The sequence below is a fragment of the Muscardinus avellanarius genome (genome assembly GCF_963383645.1).
Source record: "Muscardinus avellanarius genome assembly, chromosome: 16".
NCBI classification, from domain to species: domain Eukaryota; kingdom Metazoa; phylum Chordata; class Mammalia; order Rodentia; family Gliridae; genus Muscardinus; species Muscardinus avellanarius.
The window spans coordinates 4,261,094-4,283,306 of NC_137802.1; the positions used below are offsets into that span (position 1 = coordinate 4,261,094).

At 64.5% G+C, this 22,213-nt stretch overlaps 1 protein-coding gene across 1 annotated transcript; it reads right to left on the reverse strand.

The window, feature by feature from the left end:
• Positions 1 to 3,327: 3,327 nt before the first annotated feature.
• On the reverse strand, positions 3,328 to 16,431 carry GNA11 (G protein subunit alpha 11; the record flags this gene model as incomplete). Its single annotated transcript, XM_080712564.1, has 7 exons — positions 3,328 to 3,518; positions 3,709 to 3,862; positions 3,946 to 4,075; positions 4,529 to 4,657; positions 5,428 to 5,582; positions 6,901 to 7,085; positions 16,296 to 16,431. 7 exons carry the CDS (start codon positions 16,429 to 16,431, stop codon positions 3,328 to 3,330), a joined length of 1,080 nt encoding a protein of 359 aa, XP_080568690.1.
• Between the last annotated feature and the right edge of the window lie 5,782 nt (positions 16,432 to 22,213).

Here is a 22,213-nt window from a genome sequence, read left to right on the forward strand (position 1 = left end):
GAGGGAGCACGGCGAGGACTGGAGAGCGCCGGAGAGGACCCTGCCCGGGCCACACAGCCACCAGCACTGAGCCGACGTGCCCTGCAGTCCTCCCTATCGCAGATGGGGGGCGGATGGGGCCCCGGGCACCCCCCCCCACCCGGGCAGGTGAAGAAACAGAACCCGAAGGTCTCCGGGGCAGGAACCGGGGCTGAGTCACAGGCAGACGGACGCAGTGCGCCAGGGCCCAGCTTGGCTTCTTCACTTATATATTATTATTATTATTTATTATTATTATTATTATTATTATTATTATTATTATTATTATTTGGTACTGGGGATGGGACCCAGGGGCATTCTGCCTCCAAGCTACAGCCCCCGCCCTACTTTTTTTTATTTTATTTTTTGTTTTTTTGGTGGTACTGGGGTTCCTGGAAGCCCTTGTACCTCGGGCTACACTCCCAGACCTATTTTTGCATTTTTATTTGGAAACAGGGTCTCCTAAGCCAGCGCGCGCGGCTGGCTTCGAACCTGCGCGATCCTCCTGTCTCCGCCTCCCGAGCGCGGGGATTACAAGCGCGCGCCGCCACGCCCGGCTTAAATTTATTTATTTACTTTTCGGTACTGGGTTAGAGCCCAGGGGCTTTTCTACCTCCGGGCTACATCCAGCCCTATTTTATACTTTGTTTGGAAACGGTCTCCTAAGTAGCTGAGGCTGGCTTCGAACCTGCGCGATCCTCCCGTCTCAGGCCCTTTTATCTTTAATTTTGAGACGGGGTTTTCAGTTGCTGGGAGCCTCTCAGCTGCCAGGGCTGGCCTCGGATCTGCAGTCCTCCCATCCCAGCCTCCCTCCTCCCTCCATGGGTCCCCAGTGGAATTAAGACACCCTCAAAGGTTTCTTTCTTAACAATCCCACTGCGGGGTGCGTACCTAAAAGAGCGGAAAGCGGACTCGTGACAGCCGAGTGGGGGAACGACTCGCGTGTCCCCCGACCCAGGAACGGAGACACCGGGAGGCTGCGTATGAGGGCGCCCCCGTGCCTCAGTTTCCCCTTGAAGCAAGGTTAATGAGTCTGTCCCTCCACCTCGGGGCATCAGACAGGCTCGGGGCGCCACCTGCTGGACACCGCGGGAACAGCCAGCACCCTGCAGCACCTGCAGCGCCCGCCGTGGGGACCCCTCCCAGCACCCCACCCCCAGCTCGCTCCCCTCGCCGGGCCTGGGACGTGGGCTCGGTCCTGCCTCAGGGCCTTTGCACGGGCCGCTACGTCTACCTGGACATTTCCTTAGGCAACGGTCCGGCTCGTTCCCGTCCCACGCCCCAGGCCCCTGTGGTTGGGGCCTGTCCTGCCACGGGGGCCTGAGCAGTAAGCGATGAGATGCCCGGGCGTGGGGGCGCACGCTTGTCCTCCCAGCCCCCCCGGAGGCCGAGACAGGAGGATCGCAGGTCCACGGGCGGCCGCAGCTGCTCAGTGAGGCCCTGTTTGTTGAAAAATAAATTCCTACCCCGCCCTGCTGGCTGGCGGGGTGTAGACAGGAGAGAGCGCGGCGGCTCCTCAACTCCGGACGCGCCCAGAGGGGCTGAAAGCTGGACGCGCCCCCCGAGGAGAAACAGCCCCCGCGTCCTCCGTGGGCGCAGAGGACGGCACTGTGACCACCGCTCGCGGGGGAGTATTATTTACCCAGGAAAAGGAAGGCAATTTCGATACTGCCCCAGCGCGGATGGACAGGGGCTGCTGGACTCCGCTCCCGGCGTGCCCAGCCCACGGAGGCCGGCGCGGGGCGGCGGTGCCAGGGGCTGCGAGTGCGGTGTTTAACGCAGAGTTTCGGGTCGGGAAGATGAAAGTGTGGACGTGCGCGCTCTGCGCTCCTGGACTGTGCGTGCGTTTATTTTTCGTGTGGGTCTGGGGAGGAACCCAGGGGCATTCGACCTCCGAGCTTCACGCCAGCCGGGTTTTATTCTCTATTTTTAACCCGGGTCCCACTGAGTTGCAGAGGGCCTAAGTAGCTGAGGTGTCCGCGAACCGTGGCCAGGAAACGCGCGGCCTCGAGCTGGGGGGCGCGCCCCCTCCCAGCCCGGCCCCAGCTGCCCCCAGGCGGCGGCCGAGCTGAGGTCAGGCCCGCAGGGCGGTGGCCCGGGTTCCCCCACAGCGGGCAACCGGACAAACCAGGAGGGGCCTCGGCGTTTAGGAACAAAATTTATTCCAATTTAAAACAAGATTCATTTCAGGAGAAAGATATGAAAAGTCGATTTCCAACGGGAACCTCTGGATTAGGGGGTCAGGGCCCCAACCTGCCGCGCCCGGAGCCTGGCCCCCGGCCGGCCGCCGCGCCCGCCGACATGCACTCCAGAGGACGGGGTTTAAAAACAGCGTCGTATAGAATACTCTTTAAATAGGTTAGGGCTCAACGCCGTCTGAAATCAGGACTGTAATGTACACGCTCGCCGGGGCGGGGAGCGGCGCAGCCCGGCGGCCCCCTTGGCACTGGCCCGGGGTGGCCCGGGCTCCGGGGCTCACACGGCGCTGCGCCCGGTTCCCTTCTGAGGCTGAGCCCCGGCGGGGTTTATGGCACGAACCCGGGCGGGGTGGCGGCGGCCGGACGCGGCGTCCCACCTGCGGGTCCTCCTCCAGGCGCGGACACTGGCCGTGAGGTCCATCTGCGCGATCCCGGGGCCTCTGCCGGGCCGGACACCGCCGCCCTCCGTGTGTGCAGGACACACGAGCCCCGACACCGACGCCGCGGCCCTCGCAGCCCGCAGGGGCTCCTCTTCCTCTCTGCCTGGGGACAGACCTGAGAATATTCTGGAAAAGTCCCCACGCCCCCTCCTTGCTGCCTCCACGCTGGTTACAACAATAATAATAAAAACAGCCGACACCGAGTCCCTCCTGGCCCGCGGACCTGCGCGCGGCCCGCGACGCTGCGGCCCAGGCGGCGCCGGCAGAGGGACCCGCCGGGCGCCTCTGCCACCGGGAGCTGGGCAAAGTGGGGTGTTTTTCCTCAAAAAAGAAAAAAAAAGTAGGCACTTCCCAGGGTGGGCAGCCGGGGTGCCGCCCACCCCCACTTCTTGGGGTCTGGGAGCGAAGCCGGCGCGGGCAGCGCACGCAGGCTGCGCGGGACGCAATAACTTAGGAAAGGCGTCCCCCGGGCCCGGCCTCCGGCCTCGGCCTCCAGCCCCGGCCTCCGACCTCAGGGGCCAAGACAGAGGGCCGGGGAGGGGGCGCGCGGCCCCGCGCACGGCGGTTCCATCGGATTCGGTTTTGTGTTTGGTGGTGGATTTTTTTTCTTTTCCTTTTTTAAGAAAACAGCGACGCCGCAAGTCCCGGCGGAGGCGGCGCCCGGCGCGGCCTCAGACCAGGTTGTACTCCTTCAGGTTGAGCTGCAGGATGGTGTCCTTGACGGCCGCGAACACGAAGCGGATGTTCTCCGTGTCGGTGGCGCAGGTGAAGTGCGAGTAGATGATCTTGTCGCTGTCGGGGTTCAGGTCCACGAACATCTTGAGGATGAACTCGCGGGCGGCCTGCGCGTCCCGCTGCGGCCCTGGGGCGGCGCGCGCGTCAGGGCGGTTCCGCCAGCCGGGGCCCTTCTGCCCCCCGCCCGCCTGTGTCCGGAAGAACCCCACTCCCCAGCCTCGGCAGGACCGCGCCCCAGGCCTCTGGAGCAGGGGCCGCCGCCTCCGCCGCGCAGGGCTGCAGGGAGAGGGTGGGTCCCGCGCGGCAGCCGCGCTTACCGTCGAACTCGGGGAAGTAGTCCACCAGGTGCGAGCAGAGGATCTTGTCCTCCAGCAGGTCCTTCTTGTTGAGGAAGAGGATGACGGAGGAGTTCTGGAACCAGGGGTAGGTGATGATGGTCCGGAACAGGGCCTTGCTCTCCTCCATGCGGTTCTGCGGGCGGAGGCGGCTCGTGGACGGGCGCTCGGCACAGGCCCACCCCCCCCCGCCCCCCGCGGCCGGCCCGCGCCGCCCACCTCGTTGTCGGACTCCACCAGGACCTGGTCGTACTCGCTCAGGGCCACCAGGAACATGATGGACGTCACGTTCTCGAAGCAGTGGATCCACTTCCTCCGCTCCGACCGCTGCCCGCCCACGTCCACCATCCTGCGGAGCGGCCCCGCGGCGCTCAGCGGCCTCCCCGGGCTGACCCCGGCACGGGCCCGGCGTGGACGCACGGGGCCGAGTGTGCCGGGCGCAGGCACGCGCGGCACGCGGGCTCCACACACCACACCGCCTCCGGTGACCTCGGCAGCCGGGGTCGGGGCGCCGCGCACCCGCACGGTCCGCCAAGGCCTCCTGGCGTGGACACCAGGGCAGAGACACCGCTCCCAGCCGAGAGCACGCGGTGCAGGCCAGCACGGGCCGGGAGACGGCCCCTGCGCCGCCCCGAGGCCGCCCCGTCCACACTGCGGCCCCAGGACCACTCGCCTGGCCTGCCGCCCCGACAGCCTGGCCGGGCGCCCCCGCGGTGCCCACCCAGGCCCCGTGGAGAGCCGCTCCATCCTCCCGCAGCCCGCCCGTGGGACCCCGCGGGGACGGCACGGGCGGCACGCCCACCTGAAGATGATGTTCTCCAGGTCGAAGGGGTACTCGATGATGCCCGTGGTGGGCACACGGACCCGCAGCACGTCCTGCTGGGTGGGCAGGTAGCCCGAGGTGGCGATGCGGTCGACGTCCGTCAGGTAGCTGCGACACAGACAGAGAGGTCACGCAGGCCGCCTCCGGCGACGGGAGTCAGGGCGCCGGGCAGCCCAGACTGGGCAGAGGCTCCCCTCCCTGCCCCGGGGTCGCAGAGGGGCCGGTCCTGGGGTCTCGGGACGGAGGTGCCAGGGCAGGAGATGCTCCTGCGGACACAGCTCCGTGCGCGCCGCGGCCCTGCAAGTGGCGTGGAGGGAGGGCGCGGCCAGGACCTGCGGCCACCACGGGACACTGGTCCCGTCCCCTCAGGCCCCGCTGGCCGTGACTGCCGCTCCTGTCGCTGCCGCCTGGACGGCCCTGAGCTCTGTTCAGGGGCTGCACGTGCCACCCCGCCGGGGTTCTCGGGGTGCCCGCCCCCAGATGGGCTGGGGGGCGAGTGGGGGACCAGGAGGACAGGAAGGATCTCAGCGCCACCGGCAACCCGAGAGGCCTCGGCCTGTGAGCTCAGGTCTGCAAGTCGGGCTCTCCGCGGCCTCCTGGACGTGGGCAGGCAGGCAGGGGAGGCAGGCGGCCCAGAGTGGAGCCCACTGCCAGAAGGAGCCCGGCCCACCAGACCGGGAGGAGAGAGCGCAGGCCTCGGCAGCGCCTGGGTCCCAGGACGCACCAGCGTGCGGTCCCAGGCCAGCAGCCACGAAAGGCGCCATCGTCCTGGTGGGCGCGATTGGCCAGCGGGCTCCAGCCAGGCCGCGGTGGGTCTGCTGTGTCCGCGGCGCCGAGCCGGGTGCGCGTGGGCCTGGCCGAGGGCCCCGGGCACTCACTACTTGGCGGAGTCCGAGAGCTGGTACTCGCGCCGGCGGTCGTAGCACTCCTGGATGCCCGGGTCGTTCCACAGCGTCTTGATGGCGGTCACGTACTGGTGTTCAAACGTGGTCACCTTCTCCACGTCCACCTCCCGGATCAGGAGCGCGTTGGCCTGTGGGGCGGGAGGGGCAGCCGTGAGCTCACGGGGGGCCACCCGTGCGTACGGCCAGGGGCAGACTGCACGGTGCCACCGCGGGGGGCGCCACTCCCTCCTTCCCAGAGACGCACGTTGAACTCACACCAGGATGGCGCAGCCCTGACCGCGGCCCCCAACGGTGTGCACAGTGCCCCTTGGACCCTCGCGAACGCCCGCAGGGAGGCCTGGGAGCACAGGCCTGCAGAGCGGGCTGCCCAGCCCCCAGGCACCGCCCTGTGCACACCTACAGCGCATGCACGCACACGACCCCAGGGGACCGGCCTAACCCGCGGCAGCCGACCCCGGGCGCGGCCTCTGCACCTAGTGGCCTCCCGTGAGATCAGGCTGACCTGGCTCCCGCTGGGCATGGGGAGCAAGGGAGCCCGCAGCAGGACCTACATGCTGGGCCAGGACTGGCCCTGTGGGCGCCTGGGCCATCGGCACCAGAAACCCCGCCAGCCCGGCGCTGCTCCACCAGACACCAACAGCCTTTTTTGTGTGTGTGGAACTAGGGATGGAGCCCAGGGGCGCTCTACCTCCCAGCTACACCCCCAGTCCTTTTCTTTATTCTGAAACAGGGTCTCACTGAGCTGCAGAGGCCTCACGAGGCCGCTGAGGCTGCGCCATCTTCTTGCCAGCCTCCCAAGGACTGGGACCACCCGCGTGCGCCACCGCCACACCCCACTCTCTGCGTGTGAATTACAAGCCCCTGAACAGACGTCCAGAAGCAGGTCAGGAGCACCTCGTCCAGGAGGGCCGAGAGGTCCCCAGCAGAAGCCCCCCGGAGCCCGGCTGGTGGCCACGGCCTACGGGGCAGCCACTGCAGAACGTTCGGGCAGTTCCTTCAAAGCTCCCCACGAAGCCGGGCGCGGTGGCGCACGCTTGTCATCCCCGCGCTGGGGAGGCTGAGGCGGGAGGATCGCGCAGGTTCGAAGCCAGCCTCAGCTACTGAGTGAGGCTCCCAGCAACTCAGTGAGACCCTGTTTCCAAATAGAGTATAAAATGGGTCTGGGAGCACAGCCCGGAGGTAGAAAGCCTCTGGGTTCCACCCCCAGTGCCGCACACACACAAAAGTAGAATCCCCTGGATTCAATCCCTAGTACCAAAAAGAAAAGAAAAGGCTGGAGGAGAACGGGGTGCGGCGCCGCACCCCAGCGCTCGGGAGGCTGGGACGGAGCAGCACGGCCGAGGCGGCCTCAGCTGCCGGGGCTTTCGGCGACCTAGGAAGACCCTGTGTGCGACTCAACTGCGGCTCGAGGCCGAGCCCTCCAGGAACGTCCCGCCGGCGGCTCACCTTGTTCTGCTCGTACTTGTAGAGGATCTTGAGGGTGTCCATGGCGCGGATCATGGCCTGCATGGCGGTGAAGATGTTCTGGTACACCAGCTTGGTGAAGCCGCGCTTGTCCTCCTCCGAGTAGCCGGCGCCGTGGATGATCCGCATCTGCTTGATGAACGTGCTCTTTCCGCTCTCGCCCGTGCCTGGGGGGGGGGGGGTCGGCTCAGCTCCGCCCAGGCCCCGCCCCTGCCCCGCCCAGGACACCACACGCGCCCCGCCAGCCTGGCCTCGGCGGGCTTCGCCAGCACCGGCTCCAGCGCCCTTGGGCCGGAGTGAGGCTCTTTGGAGTGAGGCTGGAAGAGCGCCGCCCCAGGCAAGCCCAGCTCCGCCCTCGCGCCCACTTGCAGGCGGCGTCCCCCGCACCCACTCATGGCCAGGACTGGAGCCTGGCGCCCTCCCCTTGATGACGCTCAACTGAGATCAGGCTCGGCCCCCTCGCCCTCCCCTGGCCCTCGGTGGGCCCGCTCGCAGGTCAGCATGGGAACCCCAAGGGCTTGGGGCAGCAGCCTCTGGGCTCCTCAGGGTGGGGATGTGTGCACAGGCTCTCTACCCGGCGAACATTCCCGATCCAGAGCTGAAACCCAAAGCGCTCGGAACCCAGAACCTCTGGTGCGCTGTGGGCACGCAGCAGGAAGGCCCAGGCTGCCCAGTGCGGAGGGAGGGCTCCGGGTGGGGCGCAGCCTGGACGCTGGCACCCTGCAAGGCCTCCTGGGGAGGGTGGGGCTCAGCAAGGCCTCCTCCAGGGTCTGCACAAGGCCAACCCACCAAGGTGTGTGGCGCCCCAGCAGGGCCAGCAACGGGTCTCTAGAGCCCATGGGCAGCGCACGTGCCCAGAGCCACCGGTGGGCACACTGCTCATCTGCAAGACCGCGGTGCGTGTGCGTCAGGGCGCGACACCCAGGTGTGCGGGAGCCACACAGGTCAAGGCTGTGTGCTGAGTGTGTGTGAACACCAGGCACCGGGCACCACCAGGCTGAGCGCTGGGCACCGGGCACCGCCGGGCTGAGCACTGGGCACCAGGCATCGCTGGGCTGAGCACTGGGCACCGGGCACCGCCGGGCTGAGCACTGGACACCGGGCACTGCCGGGCTGAGCACTGGGCACCAGGCATCGCTGGGCTGAGTGCTGGGCACCACCAGGCTGAGTGCTGGGCATCGGGCGCCACTGGGGTGAGCACTGGGCACCGGGTACCACTGGGCCGTGGCCTCCCAGAGCCTCATTCGGGAGCCATGGCACTCACACAGCTGCGAGGCCAGCCCCGGCGGAATCGCCTTTTCCTGCGCTTTCTTTCCTGCGCTTTCTTTCTCGGGGACCAGGCCCTTCCCTGCCAGCTCCTGGGCAGCCCAGCCTGACCAGGTTGGCACATGTGGGGTCCCCGCACCCGAGCAGCAGAAGCAGAAGGGCCGCCGGAAGCCAGGGCAGCGGCGGCCCCCTGCAGCTGTGCCCGTGAGGACAGGCTGATGGTGGGCACAGAGCAGTGGAACCCGGCGCGGCGTGGGGCGGCCATGGCGGGTGGCAGGAGGCTGCGGAGCCCCCAGGCCCCACTGGCCGGGGCTCCGGCGCCTAGGCGAGGGCCGCCAGGGCGGGCACCCAGCAGGTTGTCTTTCCAGGAACTCTGGCCCTGACCTTCTGCCCGCCTCCTGGGCCGACTCCCACCCGCACGCCCTGGCTCCCAGCACCTCAAGCTGGGATACAGGGCCAGGATCCCTGTGTGCGGGTCCTGCCGTGGACCTCACCCCAGGATGCTATCAGCGGGGGCTCCCACGCGGCCACCCAGCCCTGCCTCAGAGCCCGGTGCCCACCGCCCACCGCGACGCAGGCTGGCTGTGAAGCCACCCCTGCTGCCCACAGGGGAGGGGCCGCTGCCCCGGGACACAAGCGGCTGAGGACGGCCCCCCACCCACGCACAGTGGCCCCCTGGACTGCGGGTGGTGGCGCTGCCTGCACCCGGGTGGTCCTCAAACGCCCACCAGATGGACGGTCACGTTCCCATATGCCAACCACAGCGGGCCCGGCGGCTCTATTCCGAGTCGCCAATGAGTGGAGCCGGCCAAGGTTGCTCTGCAGGCGACAGCTCGGGACGGTGCGCCATCACGGGAGAGTGCCCCGCAGAGGCGGCTGGGTCTCCGGGGACCCCGCCACCTGATCTGGGTCACTTGAGGCCCCTGAAGTGGCCGCAGGGGCCGGGTGTCTGCGCACCCCCAGACGTGTGCGCGGAAGCCTCTGCCCCCAGGCTGCAGCATGGGCAGGCGGGCTCTGGACCGAGCCAGGAGGGAGGAGCCCCCTGGAAGAATGAGCACCCCATCAAAGGCGCCAGGAGCCGGCGGGCGGACAGGCTTATCTCAGCACTTGGGAGGTGGAGACGGGAGGGCCGCAGGTGGAAAGACCCTCGGGGACTTAGAAAGGCCCTGCTCCAAAATAAGAAGTTCAGAGCCAGGGCTTCGCGCAGACAAACGCGCCCGCCCGGGGCCAGTCCCCCGAGGGCGGGTGTCTGAGGCGCTGCTCCTGCCAAGGGCCTCGCGCCCGCCACTCGGGCAGCAGGACCGCGCGCTGGCTCACCGCTGCCTCCCCACCCGCCCGGGGGCTGTGCCGGGCAGGTGCTGTAGGGGAATGGGTGCCAGGCAGACGGGCGGCCCTGCGGCCCTAGAGCGCCCCAAACGGCCGTCTAGAACCAGCAGCACCCCGAACCAGCTGTCCCCCTCCAGGGAGGAGGTGTGGCCTCCTCTGTGGCCCTCCCCTCACAGACCAGCAGGGAGACGCCGCCCCAGCCTCGCCCCAGCAGGGGCGCGCCGAGGCCCCAGCAGCTTAGAAGACAAGCGGCTGGCTGGCTGGCTGGGCAGAGCCAGAAGGAGCCGCGGGGCAGCCTCAGCCAGGTGAGGGGGGAGGGAGCCCACCAGGGGGCGCACCAGCAACAGGCCGCCCGACAGAGGGACTAGGGCCCGGAGGGTCGCGGCTGTGGGCCGGGGCTGGGCTTTCCCTGTCCACAGCTGGGATGGTGGCTCCTGCAGGCGGGTCCTCCGTGAGCTTGGCCCAAGGGCCCCGGCCCTGAAATCAGTGACCCTGATGGAAGGGACAAGGCCACATAGGGCCCGGGAACGCAGCCCCCCCACCCCCTGCCCAGCCCCACTTGATTAGCAGAACAGGTTGTGTGTGCACACACGTGTGTGTGTGCGCGAGCGTGCGTGTGTGTGTGTGTGTGTGTGTGTGTGTGCAGCCCCTGCTGACGAGTGGGGAGACCGAGGCAGAGGCAGCGGGCGCTCACGGCCTGTCCCAGACACGTGTCTGCCTCTCCTGTCCCCGCACGCCCTCTCGGGATGCCATGGGGGCCCACGCAGGTGGGCGGTGGCCTCTGGACCCGCTCCGTCTCATTTCCACAGGGCAGCCAGGTCCGCCAGCCGGGTGCCGCCAGGGTGGCCTCGGCGGGCTCTGGGGCGTGGTTACAGGGAACCCCATGCGGGCTTTCTCCACCCAAGCCTGCAGGCCCGACCCAGCTTAGCTTCCTAGACCAGCGCACGGGCAGCGCTCAGGGGGTATGGCCGCGACGTCTAATCTGGGCCCTTTCTAAGCCCCAAGAGCCAGGGAGCCTGGTGAGCCCAGTCCCCACCTACCGGCTGGGGCAGGACGCGGGCCAGCATCCGCCGTGGCTTCCTGAGACTCCCACTAATGAAAAGGAAAGGCCCCGGCTCTTTGTCTGGAGCTGCAGTCCGGGGTCTGGTGGTAGAGCGGCTCCTCCAGCCAGCACACACAGGAAAGGAAGAGGGGCTGGTCCACCCTCCCTCCAGCCACACCCCAAAGACCTAGACACCTCTCTCCAAGCCCCACCTCGTCAAGGCTCCCCGCCTGCCAACGGCACCCGCCTAGGGCCCGGCCTTCAACACAGGGGCCTTGGGGTACGCTGGGAATGCAAGCCACAGCACCTCCCGAGGCATGGGACGGAGCCCACCCGCCCGCTGTCCCGCTGTCACTGCTGGGGCTGAGGAAGCGCAGACCACCCCTCAGTGGAGCCGCCCCGGCCGCCCCGTCTCTCCCAGCGCCAGCCCTCAGAGCCCCATCACAAGGACCCCGGCAGGAGGCCCTGGTCACTAGCGCACGCGGGGCTCCTGCACCCCACACCACAACGCCGCTCCAGGCCCGCAGGGCCAGGCAGCTCTCCCGCCCCACGAGCCAGGCTCCAGACCCTGGGCGCCCATGTGGCTGCGGCGACTGGGGGGCTCCCAGAGGGGTCGGGAGGCTGGACACTGCACAGCGGGGCTTTGACAGCTGCGGGAGGCAGGATGGGCCAAAAACCACCCGAGGGGGCGAGACCAGGCAGGGTGGGAGCCAGGGACCAATGGACACCTGGGCAGGGGCCACAGACAGGCTGTGGAGCAGCCAGAGCTGGCGCCAGGCGGCTGGACACCCAGCAGGTAGTCTTCGGGGACAGATGCGGGGGCTGCGGAGCCAGCGCAGGCCGGAGGGCAGAGCCAGGCGCCTGTGTCGGAGCCGGCCGGACTCAAACGCACCAACGCGCGGTCCCGTACCTGGGCATCCTCGGAACCCTGGTGCCCAAGGTACCTGCTGCTGACGACCATCGACTGCACAGGGAAGCCGGGGCCAACGCTGGGGACCCAGCCAGCCAGACCCGCACCCCACCTGGTTGCAGGAAGGCCCGCCTGGCGTGGTCGCACACCCACGCCCCACACCCTGGGCCCGCACACCTTTGCCCATGGTGCTGCCGGCGTCTCCGGCCCCAGCAGAGCAGGGCTGCGCCGCAAGGCTCAGGAGTTAAAAGCCTGCGGCCAGGACGAGGACGAGCACGTCCTGGGTCGCCCTCTGCCCACACAGCCTGGCCCAGGCAGAAGGGACACCACTGTGCCCGGCCCTGCGTCCTCTGAGGTGCCCCTGTGCGTGGGGGGCCCTGGGGGGGCCCTGGGGCACACTACCTCTGAGCTACACACACAACTTCTATTTTTCATTTTGAAACAGGGAAGGTTGCTGAGGCTGGCCTTGAACTTCTCGTCCTCCGGCCTCCGGCCTCAGCCTCCCTCCTACTGAGACTGCGGCCTGCACCACCGCCCAGCGCCCAGGACCTCAGTGCTCAGCCTCAAGGCTCTGTGCGGGAGGGGAGACAAGCCCCAGGCGGGCAGGGACACTGAGGTCCCAGCGGGGCCAGGGCGGGTGTCTGAGGACTTGGGGAACCGCCCGGGCGAGGCGGACCCTTGGGCGAATCACAACTGCGCGGGGTTCTAAATGGGAGGATGTGAGCCAGGCATCCTGGGGCGAGCCCAGCCCGGCGGCCAGGGTGCAGGAGGCCATATCCAAGGTGCTTCCTGCTCAGCCGAGGACCCGGCAGTCCGCTAGGGAGGCACGCCCAGCCTCCCTCCCCGCCCCCCACACCGGATCCCAGGCCTCTGGCTGCCTGGCCCGGCCGGCGCAGGGCGCGGGGCGGACAGGAAGCCTCCGGAACTAACCACCCTGCTTTATTTAGAAGAGGGAGCGAGCGAGGAGCCGCCGGGCTCAGCCCGGCGCTCGGGCTCCACGTCTGCTGCTCCCGGAGGGGCCTGCAGCCGAGGCTGCTGCGGGGCTCTGGAGGGCAGGGCCCAGGGCACACACATCTGGGCAGCGCCCGCCCGCCTGCCCGGCACTCTCGGGAACACAAGTGAGCGCCCTGGCCACGGTCAGCACACACGCGCTCACGCACGCGTGCACACACACACACACACACACACACACACACACGGCACTGGGCTACGCAAACAAATCGCTCTGCGGCAATCACACAAGCTTCTGGCAAAACCATCTCTGCTGGCCCCGCTGGACTCCGCCACCCTGCTGTGACACGGGGTTCTTCTGAGGGCCTGGGGGGCTCCTGGCCCCGAGCGGGGGCCCAGGCGAGGCTGGCCCTGCGGTCCACAGTGCGGGCCCCTCTGGCCGGCCAGGGGACGGCAGGGCCCAGCGTGCGGGCGCCTTCCCGCCAGGTGCCAGCGCAGTGCTCATGGCGCCTGCTTCCCCAGACCCCAAGGGGAGGCCGGAGCCAGGCCAGAAAGGAGCCTCTGGGCTGTGGGGTCCACAGGGTGAGGGGGCCACGTCCTTGGGAAGTGTCTTCCCTCTGCGGCAAGCTGCTGGGAGAGAGGTGTCCTAGGAGGCTGTCAGATCCCCAGGGGGGTCCCTGGCCCCCACATCCGTGGGTCCGGCCAATGTCACGGCCTGTGATGCCCTCCTGGCCCCTGGCACGGCACATCGGGCCCCAGTGTGACACCCAGGGCACTTATACCTGTCCTTCTACCCTGCCTGCCTGGAACCTGGCGCCGAGCCCAGACCCAGGTGCCGCAGAGGGCCCCTCTGCGGGCTGGGAAGGGGCTGCTGGGGTCCCCCGGTGTGGAGGGACCGAGACACAGGTACACCGCACCCACAGGCTCTGCCAGGCCACGGGGCTTTGGGGCTCGCTCCAAGCCTTTCAGCCCAAGGCGGGGCTCACCGAGGCCTCAGACAGGGGCACTGACTGCGACCTTGAACCCTGCCAACCTGACCTTGAATCCAGAGCCAGGTCTGCAGGAGGCCACTCAGCCAGAGGGCGAGGCACCTGGCACTGTCCCTTGGCCCAGTCATATCCAACTCTCCCCCAGCTCCGAAAGAAGGTCTCTGCCAGGCATGGTGGTGCACACCTGTAAGCCCAGAACTCTGAGGACTGAGACAGGACGCCAGTCTCGGCAGTCTGGGGAGTGTCTCCGCAACTTGGCAAGACACTGTTTCAAAAATTAAAAAAAGCCGGGTGTGGTGGTGCACGCTTGTAATCCCAGCATTCGGGAGGCTGAGACAGGAGGATGGCGGTTTGCAGGCAGCCTCAGCTCCTTAGTGAGGCTCTGCAACTCAGTGAGACCCGTTTTCAAAATAAAAGAATAAAAAATAGGGCAGGGGGTGTAGCTTGGAGGTCTAATGACCCTGGGTTCCATCCCCAGACCCGCAGAATGAAAGAAAGAAAGAAAGAAAGAAAGAAAGAAAGAAAGAAAGAAAGAATAGGACTAACGCCGGACGTAGTGGCGCGTGCTTGGGAGGCGGGGACAGGAGGATCGCGCAGGTTTGAAGCCAGCCGCGCTGGCGTAAGAGACCCTGTTTCAAAAATATAAAATAGGCCGGGCGTGGTGGCGCATGCTTGTCATCCCCGCGCTTGGGAGGCGGAGACAGGAGGATCGTGCAGGTTCGAAGCCAGCCGCGCGCGCTGGCTTAGGAGACCCTATTTCCAAAATGAAAATGTAAAAATAGGTCTGGGAGTGTAGCCCGGAGGTAGAAGGGCTTCCAGGAACCCCAGTACCACCAAAAAAAATAAAAATAAAAAAAATAGGACTAATATCTCTGGGTTCAATTCCTAGTACAGCAAGTACAGCAATATATATATATATATATATATATATATGTATATGTGTATATATGTTTACATATATATATATATATATATATATATATATATATATATATATATATATATATAGGGTTGGGGTATAGCTTGGTGGTAGAATGCCCCTGGGTTCAATGCCTAATATTGCAAAAAATAATAAGTAAAATATAAAATAAATGAAAAGTAAATGAAAGGGCTTGAGGCTGGATAGGAGGTACATACTTGCAATCCTAGTGCTTGGGAGGCTGAGACAGGAGGATCACGGGTTCAAGGACAGCCTCAGCAAGTAGTGAGACTTGCATCAACCTAGTGAGACCCTATTTCAAGATAAGAATAAAAAAAAAAAGGGGGCCACGGGCATAGCTCAGAGGTAGAATGCCCCTGGGTTCCACCGCAGTATCACACACACCAAAAAGAGAAGACAAAGAAAAGGGTTGGGGGTATAGCTTAGAGACAGAGTGCATCTGGGTTCAACCCTCGGTACCAAAAAAGAAAAAAGGAAAAGAAAAAGGCAGTCTCCCAGGCGGTGCAGAAGCCGGCGGAGGCCATCCCCCCGGCCCCGCAAAACCCTGCAGGCATCGGTCACGCAGGTGGGTCCCGACACGTTTGGAGGAAGGCGGGTGGGCAGTCCCCTGCCCGGCCTCTCCCGCCTGACTGGGGCACAGGATGCTGGCGCCAGGCGGGGGAGCACACGCCGCCTCCAGCACCAGCCGCAGCCGGGCTCCGCTCCCCTAACCAGGCGGCCCCCTCTCCCTCTGGGCGCAGGACGCCCCCAACCTGCCGCCTTCCCGGGGCCGCCAGCCCGGGAGCTCCGGAGGCAGCCGGGGAAGGGGGGCAGGGCGCCTGTTTTGTACACAACTGCAGAGCCCCCCCTACTAGGGCCCTTATTTGGGGTGACAACAGCCGACAGCTGGGCCTCTGGCTCCCGGCAACAGGTGCGCCTGGAGGAGATGGGGACCCACACAACCTTCCCCACGACAGGCAGGAGGGCGGGCTGCCAAGGGGGACCCTGACCCCGAGGCTAGACAAGAGCCAAGAGGAGGAGCCTCTCCCCGGGCGGGTGCACCCCTCCGGAGGGCCCTGGTGGGCCTGCAGAGGGAGGGCGGGGACAGGCTGTCAGTAGTGACCAGGACTCCACCTGGCGGGAGGCGTCCAGGCAGGGCCTGGGGTGAAGGGTACAGAGATCCCCCAGCCCCAGGTGGGGAGGGGGACATCCCGTCAGAGGGCACAGAAGACAGATCCCAGAGGGTCCTGGGGGAGGCCCACGCGGACAGCAGGGGCAGGACGCTGGCCCAGGGAAACCCGGGGTCTGGGCCGGCACCGCACACTAGGGGCTGACCCCCAAGGACCCCCAAGGACCCGGGCCCGGCCCACGGAGGAACAGGAAGCCGTACTTCTCTACCCAGCACCCAGAAGCGGACCACCAAGAACTCCAGAAGCCCCGGCCTGGACCACACAGGTGGGGGCGGGCCCCCACGAATCCAGAGCGGACCCAGACATGACAAGCAGGCGCTGACCACACGAGGCTGACCCTGCGAGGCGCGGGCCACCACGCGCACCATGGACACCACGGCGGGGGCTGCCCAAGGGGCGACCCCGTGGGCAGGGGCTGGCCGGGGCGGACTGCAGGCCGGGCTGCCCACTACCGCCAGGGCCGGAGCCTCCGGGATGGGGCTGCCCCCCGCGGGCAGAGGCTGGCGGCCGGGCTCACCTGCACCGCCGGGGCAGGGGGGAGGCTCCAGGCCACAGGGCGGCTGCCCCCCGCGGGCTGCAGGGCAGCTGCCCACCGCCGGGGCAGGGGTGCCTGGGGCAGCTGCCCCCCGCGGGCTGCCAGGCGGGCTGCCCACCACTGCCAGGGCCGGAGCCTCGGGGATGGGGCTGCCCGCCGCGGGCAGGGGCAGGCTCCGGGCGTGGACGGCGGCCGCCGCTCGGGCGGGGTCGTGGACGGCGGCTCCGGCCCCGGCGGCCCCGCACTCACCGAGCAGCAGCAGCTTGAGCTCGCGCCGCGCGTCGCGCTTGTCCCTCCGCAGCTGCTTCTCGATCTCGGCGTTGATGCGCTTCGACTCCTTCACCTCGTCGCTCAGGCAGCACGCCATCATGGACTCCAGGGTCATCGTCGCGGCGCCGGCCGCCCCCGGCCCGCCCGCCGCCCCCGGCCGCGCCCTCGGGCCCGGGCCGCGCGATGGCCGCCCCGCGCCGCAGCCGCCGCGACCGAGCGCCGGCGCCCGACGACCCCGCGCGCTGCGCCGCGACGGGCGGGCGGCGCGGCCAATGGGAGCGCGGCGGGGGCGGGGCCTGCGCGGGGGCGGGGCCTGCGCGGGGCGGGGCCGCGCTGGGTCGCGCCGACGTGGGCCGGGCGGCGCCGCGCGGCCTTGTGGGAACGCGGCGGACCGGCCCGCTCGGCCCCGCCGCCGGGAGCGCGCGCGCGAGCTCGTGGGGCCTGCCGCACGCCGCGCCGCGGGAAGCAGGGCGGGGGCGCCGCGCAGAGGGGTCGCATCCCCAGCACTGCAGAGGTTAAAATTAAAATTTAAACTAAAACTAAAACGTAGCCGGGCGCGGTGGGCACGCATTCGGGAGGCTGAGACCTGGAGGATCGCGGTTCGCGGACAGCCTCGGCTACTTAGTGAGGCCCTCGGCAACTCAGTGAGACCCGGTTTCAAAATAAAGAATAAAAAATTGGGCAGGGGGTGCAGCTCGGAGGTCAAATGCCCCTGGGTTCCATCCCCAGACCCGCAAAAAAAATAAATAAATAAAGCAATACTCGTGTCATATCAGACAGGGCCGAGGCACTATGGAGGATCTACCGCAAACCAGGAGGCTCGTGGGTTCGAGGCCAGCCTCAGCAACTAAGCAAGACCCTTTTTCAAATAAAAAATGAAAAACACTGGAGCTTTGGCTCCATGCTAGAGTGTGCCCTGGATCTTTTATTATTTATTTTTAGATTTTTTTTTTTTTGGTTTGTGTGGGGGGGGGTCTGGGGATGGGACCCAGGGGCATGCGACCTCCAAGCTCCACCCCCTGCCCTATTTTTTATTCTTTATTTTGAAACCGGGTCTCACTGAGTTGCCGAGGGCCTCACTAAGTAGCCGAGGCTGTCCGCGAACCGCGATCCTCCAGTCCCAGCCTCCCGAATGCTGGGATGACGAGCGTGCGCCACCCAGCTTTTATTTTTCTTATGAAACGAGGTCTCACTAGGTAGCTGAGAGTCTCAATACTTGCGGAGGCCGTCTTCGCACCTGAGATCCTCCCATTTCAGCCTCCCGAGGACTGATTTTATATTAAGACGGGGCCTGAGTTGCCCAAGCTGGCCTCGAAATTGTGACCCTCCTGCCTGGGCCTCCCGAGCAGCTGAGCTGACGGGTGTGTGTCACCCCCGGACCTCAGTTGGCGTATTCTGAGTGGTCAGAAGAGTCCCAAAGCCTGGGGTCGCCTTGGGACTGGAGACCCACTTTGCAGAGGAGGAAACTGAGGCCCTGTTGCACACGACACGTGCCACACAGGCATGCCCCAGCCTGCCCCCAGCCTGCCCGGGGCGGCACCTTGGCACCCGCTGTCCCCGTCTTGAGATAAGGGGGTAAGAAGCGGACCAAAGTCCCCGTTTATTAGTTAGTTCATTGGGTTGGCTGGGGTGTGGGATTATCTGCCTGAATTCTCATCTCGGGGCCTCTGTCCACAACTCAGCTGAGCACAGACGAGTCGGGGGCCCCTGGGACCCCCACAAACGGGCCCAAGCTCCCCTGGAACCCGCACCCAGGGCACGACGGAGCAGTAACAGGAGCTCTGGGGCCTCCCCGCCCCGGCCGGGCGTAACCCAGGACCTGGGAGGCTGAGACAGGAGGGCCCGGGTTCGAGGCCAGCCTCGGCTACTTAGCGAGGCCCTCGCACCTCAGTGAGACCCGGTTTCAAAATAAAAAAATAAAATATAGGGCAGGGGGTGGAGCTCGGAGGTCGAAGGCCCCCGGGCTCCATCCCCAGTAACTGCGAAAACAGCCCCTCCTGCTTCCTCATCCCACCCCAGCGGCTCCGAGCCCCCCCGAGCCCCCCAAGCCCTTTATATGCATACATATATACACATATATACATACATATATACCTATATATACATGTGTGTGTGTGTGTATATATATATATATATATATATATATATATATATATTTTTTTTTTTTTTTTTTTTTTTTGGTGGTACTGGGGTTCCTGGAAGCCCTTCTACCTCCGGGCTACACTCCCAGACCTATTTTATATTTTTATTTGGAAACAGGGTCTCCTAAGCCAGCGCGCGGCTGGCTTCGAACCTGCGCGATCCTCCTGTCTCCGCCTCCCGAGCGCGGGGATGACCAGCGCGCGCCACCACGCCCGGCTATATTTTTTTTAATTTATTTTTTTTGTGGTACTGGGGTTCCTGGGAACCTTTCTGCCTCCGGGATACACTCCCAGACATATATATGTATATGTATATTTTATATATTATATATATATATATATTTTTTTTTTTTAAATTTGGAAACAGGCTCTCCTAAACCAGCTGAGGCTGGCTTCGAACCTGTGCCATCCCCCTGTCTCCGCCTCCCAAGCGCGGGGGTGACAAGCGTGCCCGCCGCGCCCGGCTCTCTTTTTATTTGAAAACGGGGTCCTCCGGGCTGCCGGTGTCGCCCACGCCGCGGAGGCCTCTCCGCCTGACCCTCGGGGGCGCCTGGCTTCACGCGGGTCCGCGCTCAATTCCTGACGCGCAGAAAACCGCGCGCTCGGCGGCCGAGGTGGGAGCGCCGGGTCCGGCCAGCCCCAGCCGCCCGGGCGGCCCTTAAGATCCTCCAGATGGCCGCCGACAGGTGTAGGGATGCATAGATGACGATCGAGCCGCACGACGGAATATTATGCAGCAATGAAAAGGGGCCGTGTGTGCACACGCCTGCGAACTAGCGGGGTTACTTTTCTTTCTTTACAGCGCGGGGGTGGAAGCCGGAACCCCATGCGCGCTAAACAAATATTCTAACACGGGCCACACGCTTGAGCGGATCTTAAAGGCCTTAAGCCGAGTGAAAGACGGAAAGAATGGGTGTGAATGAATGATTCCGTTTATATAAAATTCTGGGAAGAACCAATATAGAAATCTACACGTGCCCGTCATTCCAGCCACTTGGGAGGCTGAGGCAGAGGGTGGCAGTGTGCGTGTGTGTGTGTGTGTGTGCACGCGTGTGCATGTGTGTGCGTGCGTGTGCGTGTGTGTGTGGTACCGGGGACGGGACCCAGGGGCATTCGACCTCCGAGCTCCACCCCCTGCCCTATTTTTTATCCTTTATTTTGAAGCCGGGTCTCCCTGACTTGCAGGGGCCTCACTAAGTAGCCGGGGCCGTCCTCGAACCTGCGACCCTCCCGTCTCTGCCTCCCGAGTACCAGGATCACGGCCGCCCCAGCGCCTGGCTCCTTTTTTTTTTTCCAATTTTCAAACAAAGCCTTCCTAAGTTTCTGAGGCTAGCCTCCCCCGTGATCCTCCTGTCTGAGCTTTCAAAATACCAGGATGACAGGCGTGGGCCTCCGGGCCCAGTCCAGAGGGTCACAGTTCTGGGGCCACCCGGTGAGATCCTGTCTCAAAATTTAAAGAAAAGGCAGGAGAGACCCGGGGCCCGGTTCGGGCACGGCGGCCACACTCGTAATCCCGGGACTTGGGAGGCTGCGACGGGAGGGACACAAGAGACCCTCGGCAACTTAGCGAGACTCTGCTTCAGAACGAAAAACACTTATAGAATAAAGCTGGGGTGTAGATTGGAAGCAGAAGGCCTCTGTGCTCAAGCCCCAGGATCATGGAAAAAAGACACACGGGCGGCCAGGGCCACGGATGGCGGCCGCTGCACCCCGGGGCCCTGGGCGCAGAGGTGGACTCCGGCCTCCCCACCCGGCCCGGGAGACAGAGTCCAAGCCGGGCGCCGCTCCCCCTTCCTCCGGCCTCGGCCGCGGCCCTGGAGGAGCCCGGCCAGGCTTTACGAGGGTCGGCGGGCGAGGCCATTTCCTGGCCGGGAGCAGGGAGCGAAGGTGACCCGGCTCCACCGGGCGGGAGGGGGAAGTGAGCCAGGCAAAGGGTGCAGTCATTTTTTATTTTATTTATTTATTTTTGCGGTACTGGGGTTGGAACCCAGGGGCTTTCTACCTCCAAGCTACACCCTCTCCAGCCCTATATTATTATTATTATTATTATTATTATTATTATTATTATTTAGAAACCGGGTCTCAACCGCGATCCTCCTGTCTCGGCCTCGAGAACGCCGGGTTGACAAGCGCACACCACGCACCGCGCCGGCTTCTAGTATTTATTTATTCATTTATTTATTTATTTATTCCCTTAGTACTGAGGATAGAACCCAGGGTCATTCCACCTCCGAGCTACAGCCCCAGGCCCATTTTACTTTTTACTTGAAAACAGTCCAAGTTGCAGAGGGCCTCGCTAAGGAGCTGAGGCTGGCCGCGAACCGCGATCCTCCGGTCTCAGCCTCCTGAATATAAGGATTACGGGCATGTGTCACCGCACCGAGCTGCACCACCTTTCCGAGTCCTGGTAAATATAGATGAAATAAAATTTGCTATTCTGGCCGCGTTTACACGCGTAGTTCAGCTGGGTGTGGTGACCCCCGGCTACCATCCCGGTACCTGAGAGACGGAGACGGGAGGATTGCAGGTTCACAGCCAGCCTCGGCACGGTGGAGGCTCTCAGCAATTTAGCAAGACCCTGCTTCCAAATACAAAATAAAATCACAGCCAGGCATAGTGGGGCTGGCTTCTAATCTGGCATCCGGGAGGCTGAGACCGGAGGACCGCGGTTCAGGGCCAGCCTCAGCTCCTTAGCGAGGCCCTCGGCAACTCGGCGGGACCCGGTTTCTAAATAAAGAATAAAAAATCGGGCTGGGGGTGGAGCTCGGAGGTCGAATGCCCCTGGGTTCCATCCCCAGGACTGAGAAAGAGAAAAGATAGAAAGAGAAAAGAAAAGAGAAAGAAAGAAAAGAAAAGAAAAGAAAGACATATCTAAAAAAAAAAAAAATAGGTCTGGGAGTGTAGCCCGGAGGTAGAATACCCTGGGTTCCATCCCCAGTACTGCAAATAAAAACCAAATGTTTTTAGTAACTATTCCAGGGGGTCGTGGGGAGCAGGTGAGGGACCCCAGGCTGCGGTCCCGGCCCGCCACGGCCGCGCCGGCGCGGTGCTGCCCCCGTGTGGCCGCCCGCGGAACCGCAGCCGCGGCCGCCCGAGGGTCTGGCGGACCCGCCGGGCACCTGCAGGACGCCAGCCTGGCACGCCTGCCCCGGGGCGGCTGTGAGCCCGGGAGCAGGCCAGGGCAACTTCCTTCCGGTTATTTTTATTTTTATTTATTTTTTTTAGTTGTTTGCAATACTGGGGATGGAACCCAGGGGCATTCTACCTCCAAGCTACACCCCCAGCCCTATTTTATTTTTATTTTTTTTGTGTGTGGGTCTGGGGATGAGACCCAGGGGCATTTGACCTCCGAGCTGCACCCCCTGCCCTATTTTTTATTCTTTATTTTGAAACCGGGTCTCACTGAGTCGCAGAGGCCTCACTGAGTAGCTGAGGCCGTCCGCGAACCGCGATCCTCCCGTCTCAACCTCCAAAAGCTGGGATTACAAGTGTGTGCACAACCACACCTGACTCCCCGGCCCCTTTTTATTTTATTTTGTGGTACTGGAGATTGAACCCAGGGGGCACTCTACCTTCAAGCCACACCCCCCAGCTCGGTTTTATTTATTGTTTTTTTTGTTTTGTTTTGTTTTGTTTTTGGGTCTGGGGTTGGAACCCAGGGGCATTTGACCTCCGAGCTACATCCCCTGCCCTATTTTTTATTCTTTATTTTGAAACCGGGTCTCACTGAGTTGCAGAGGGCCTCGCTGAGTAGCT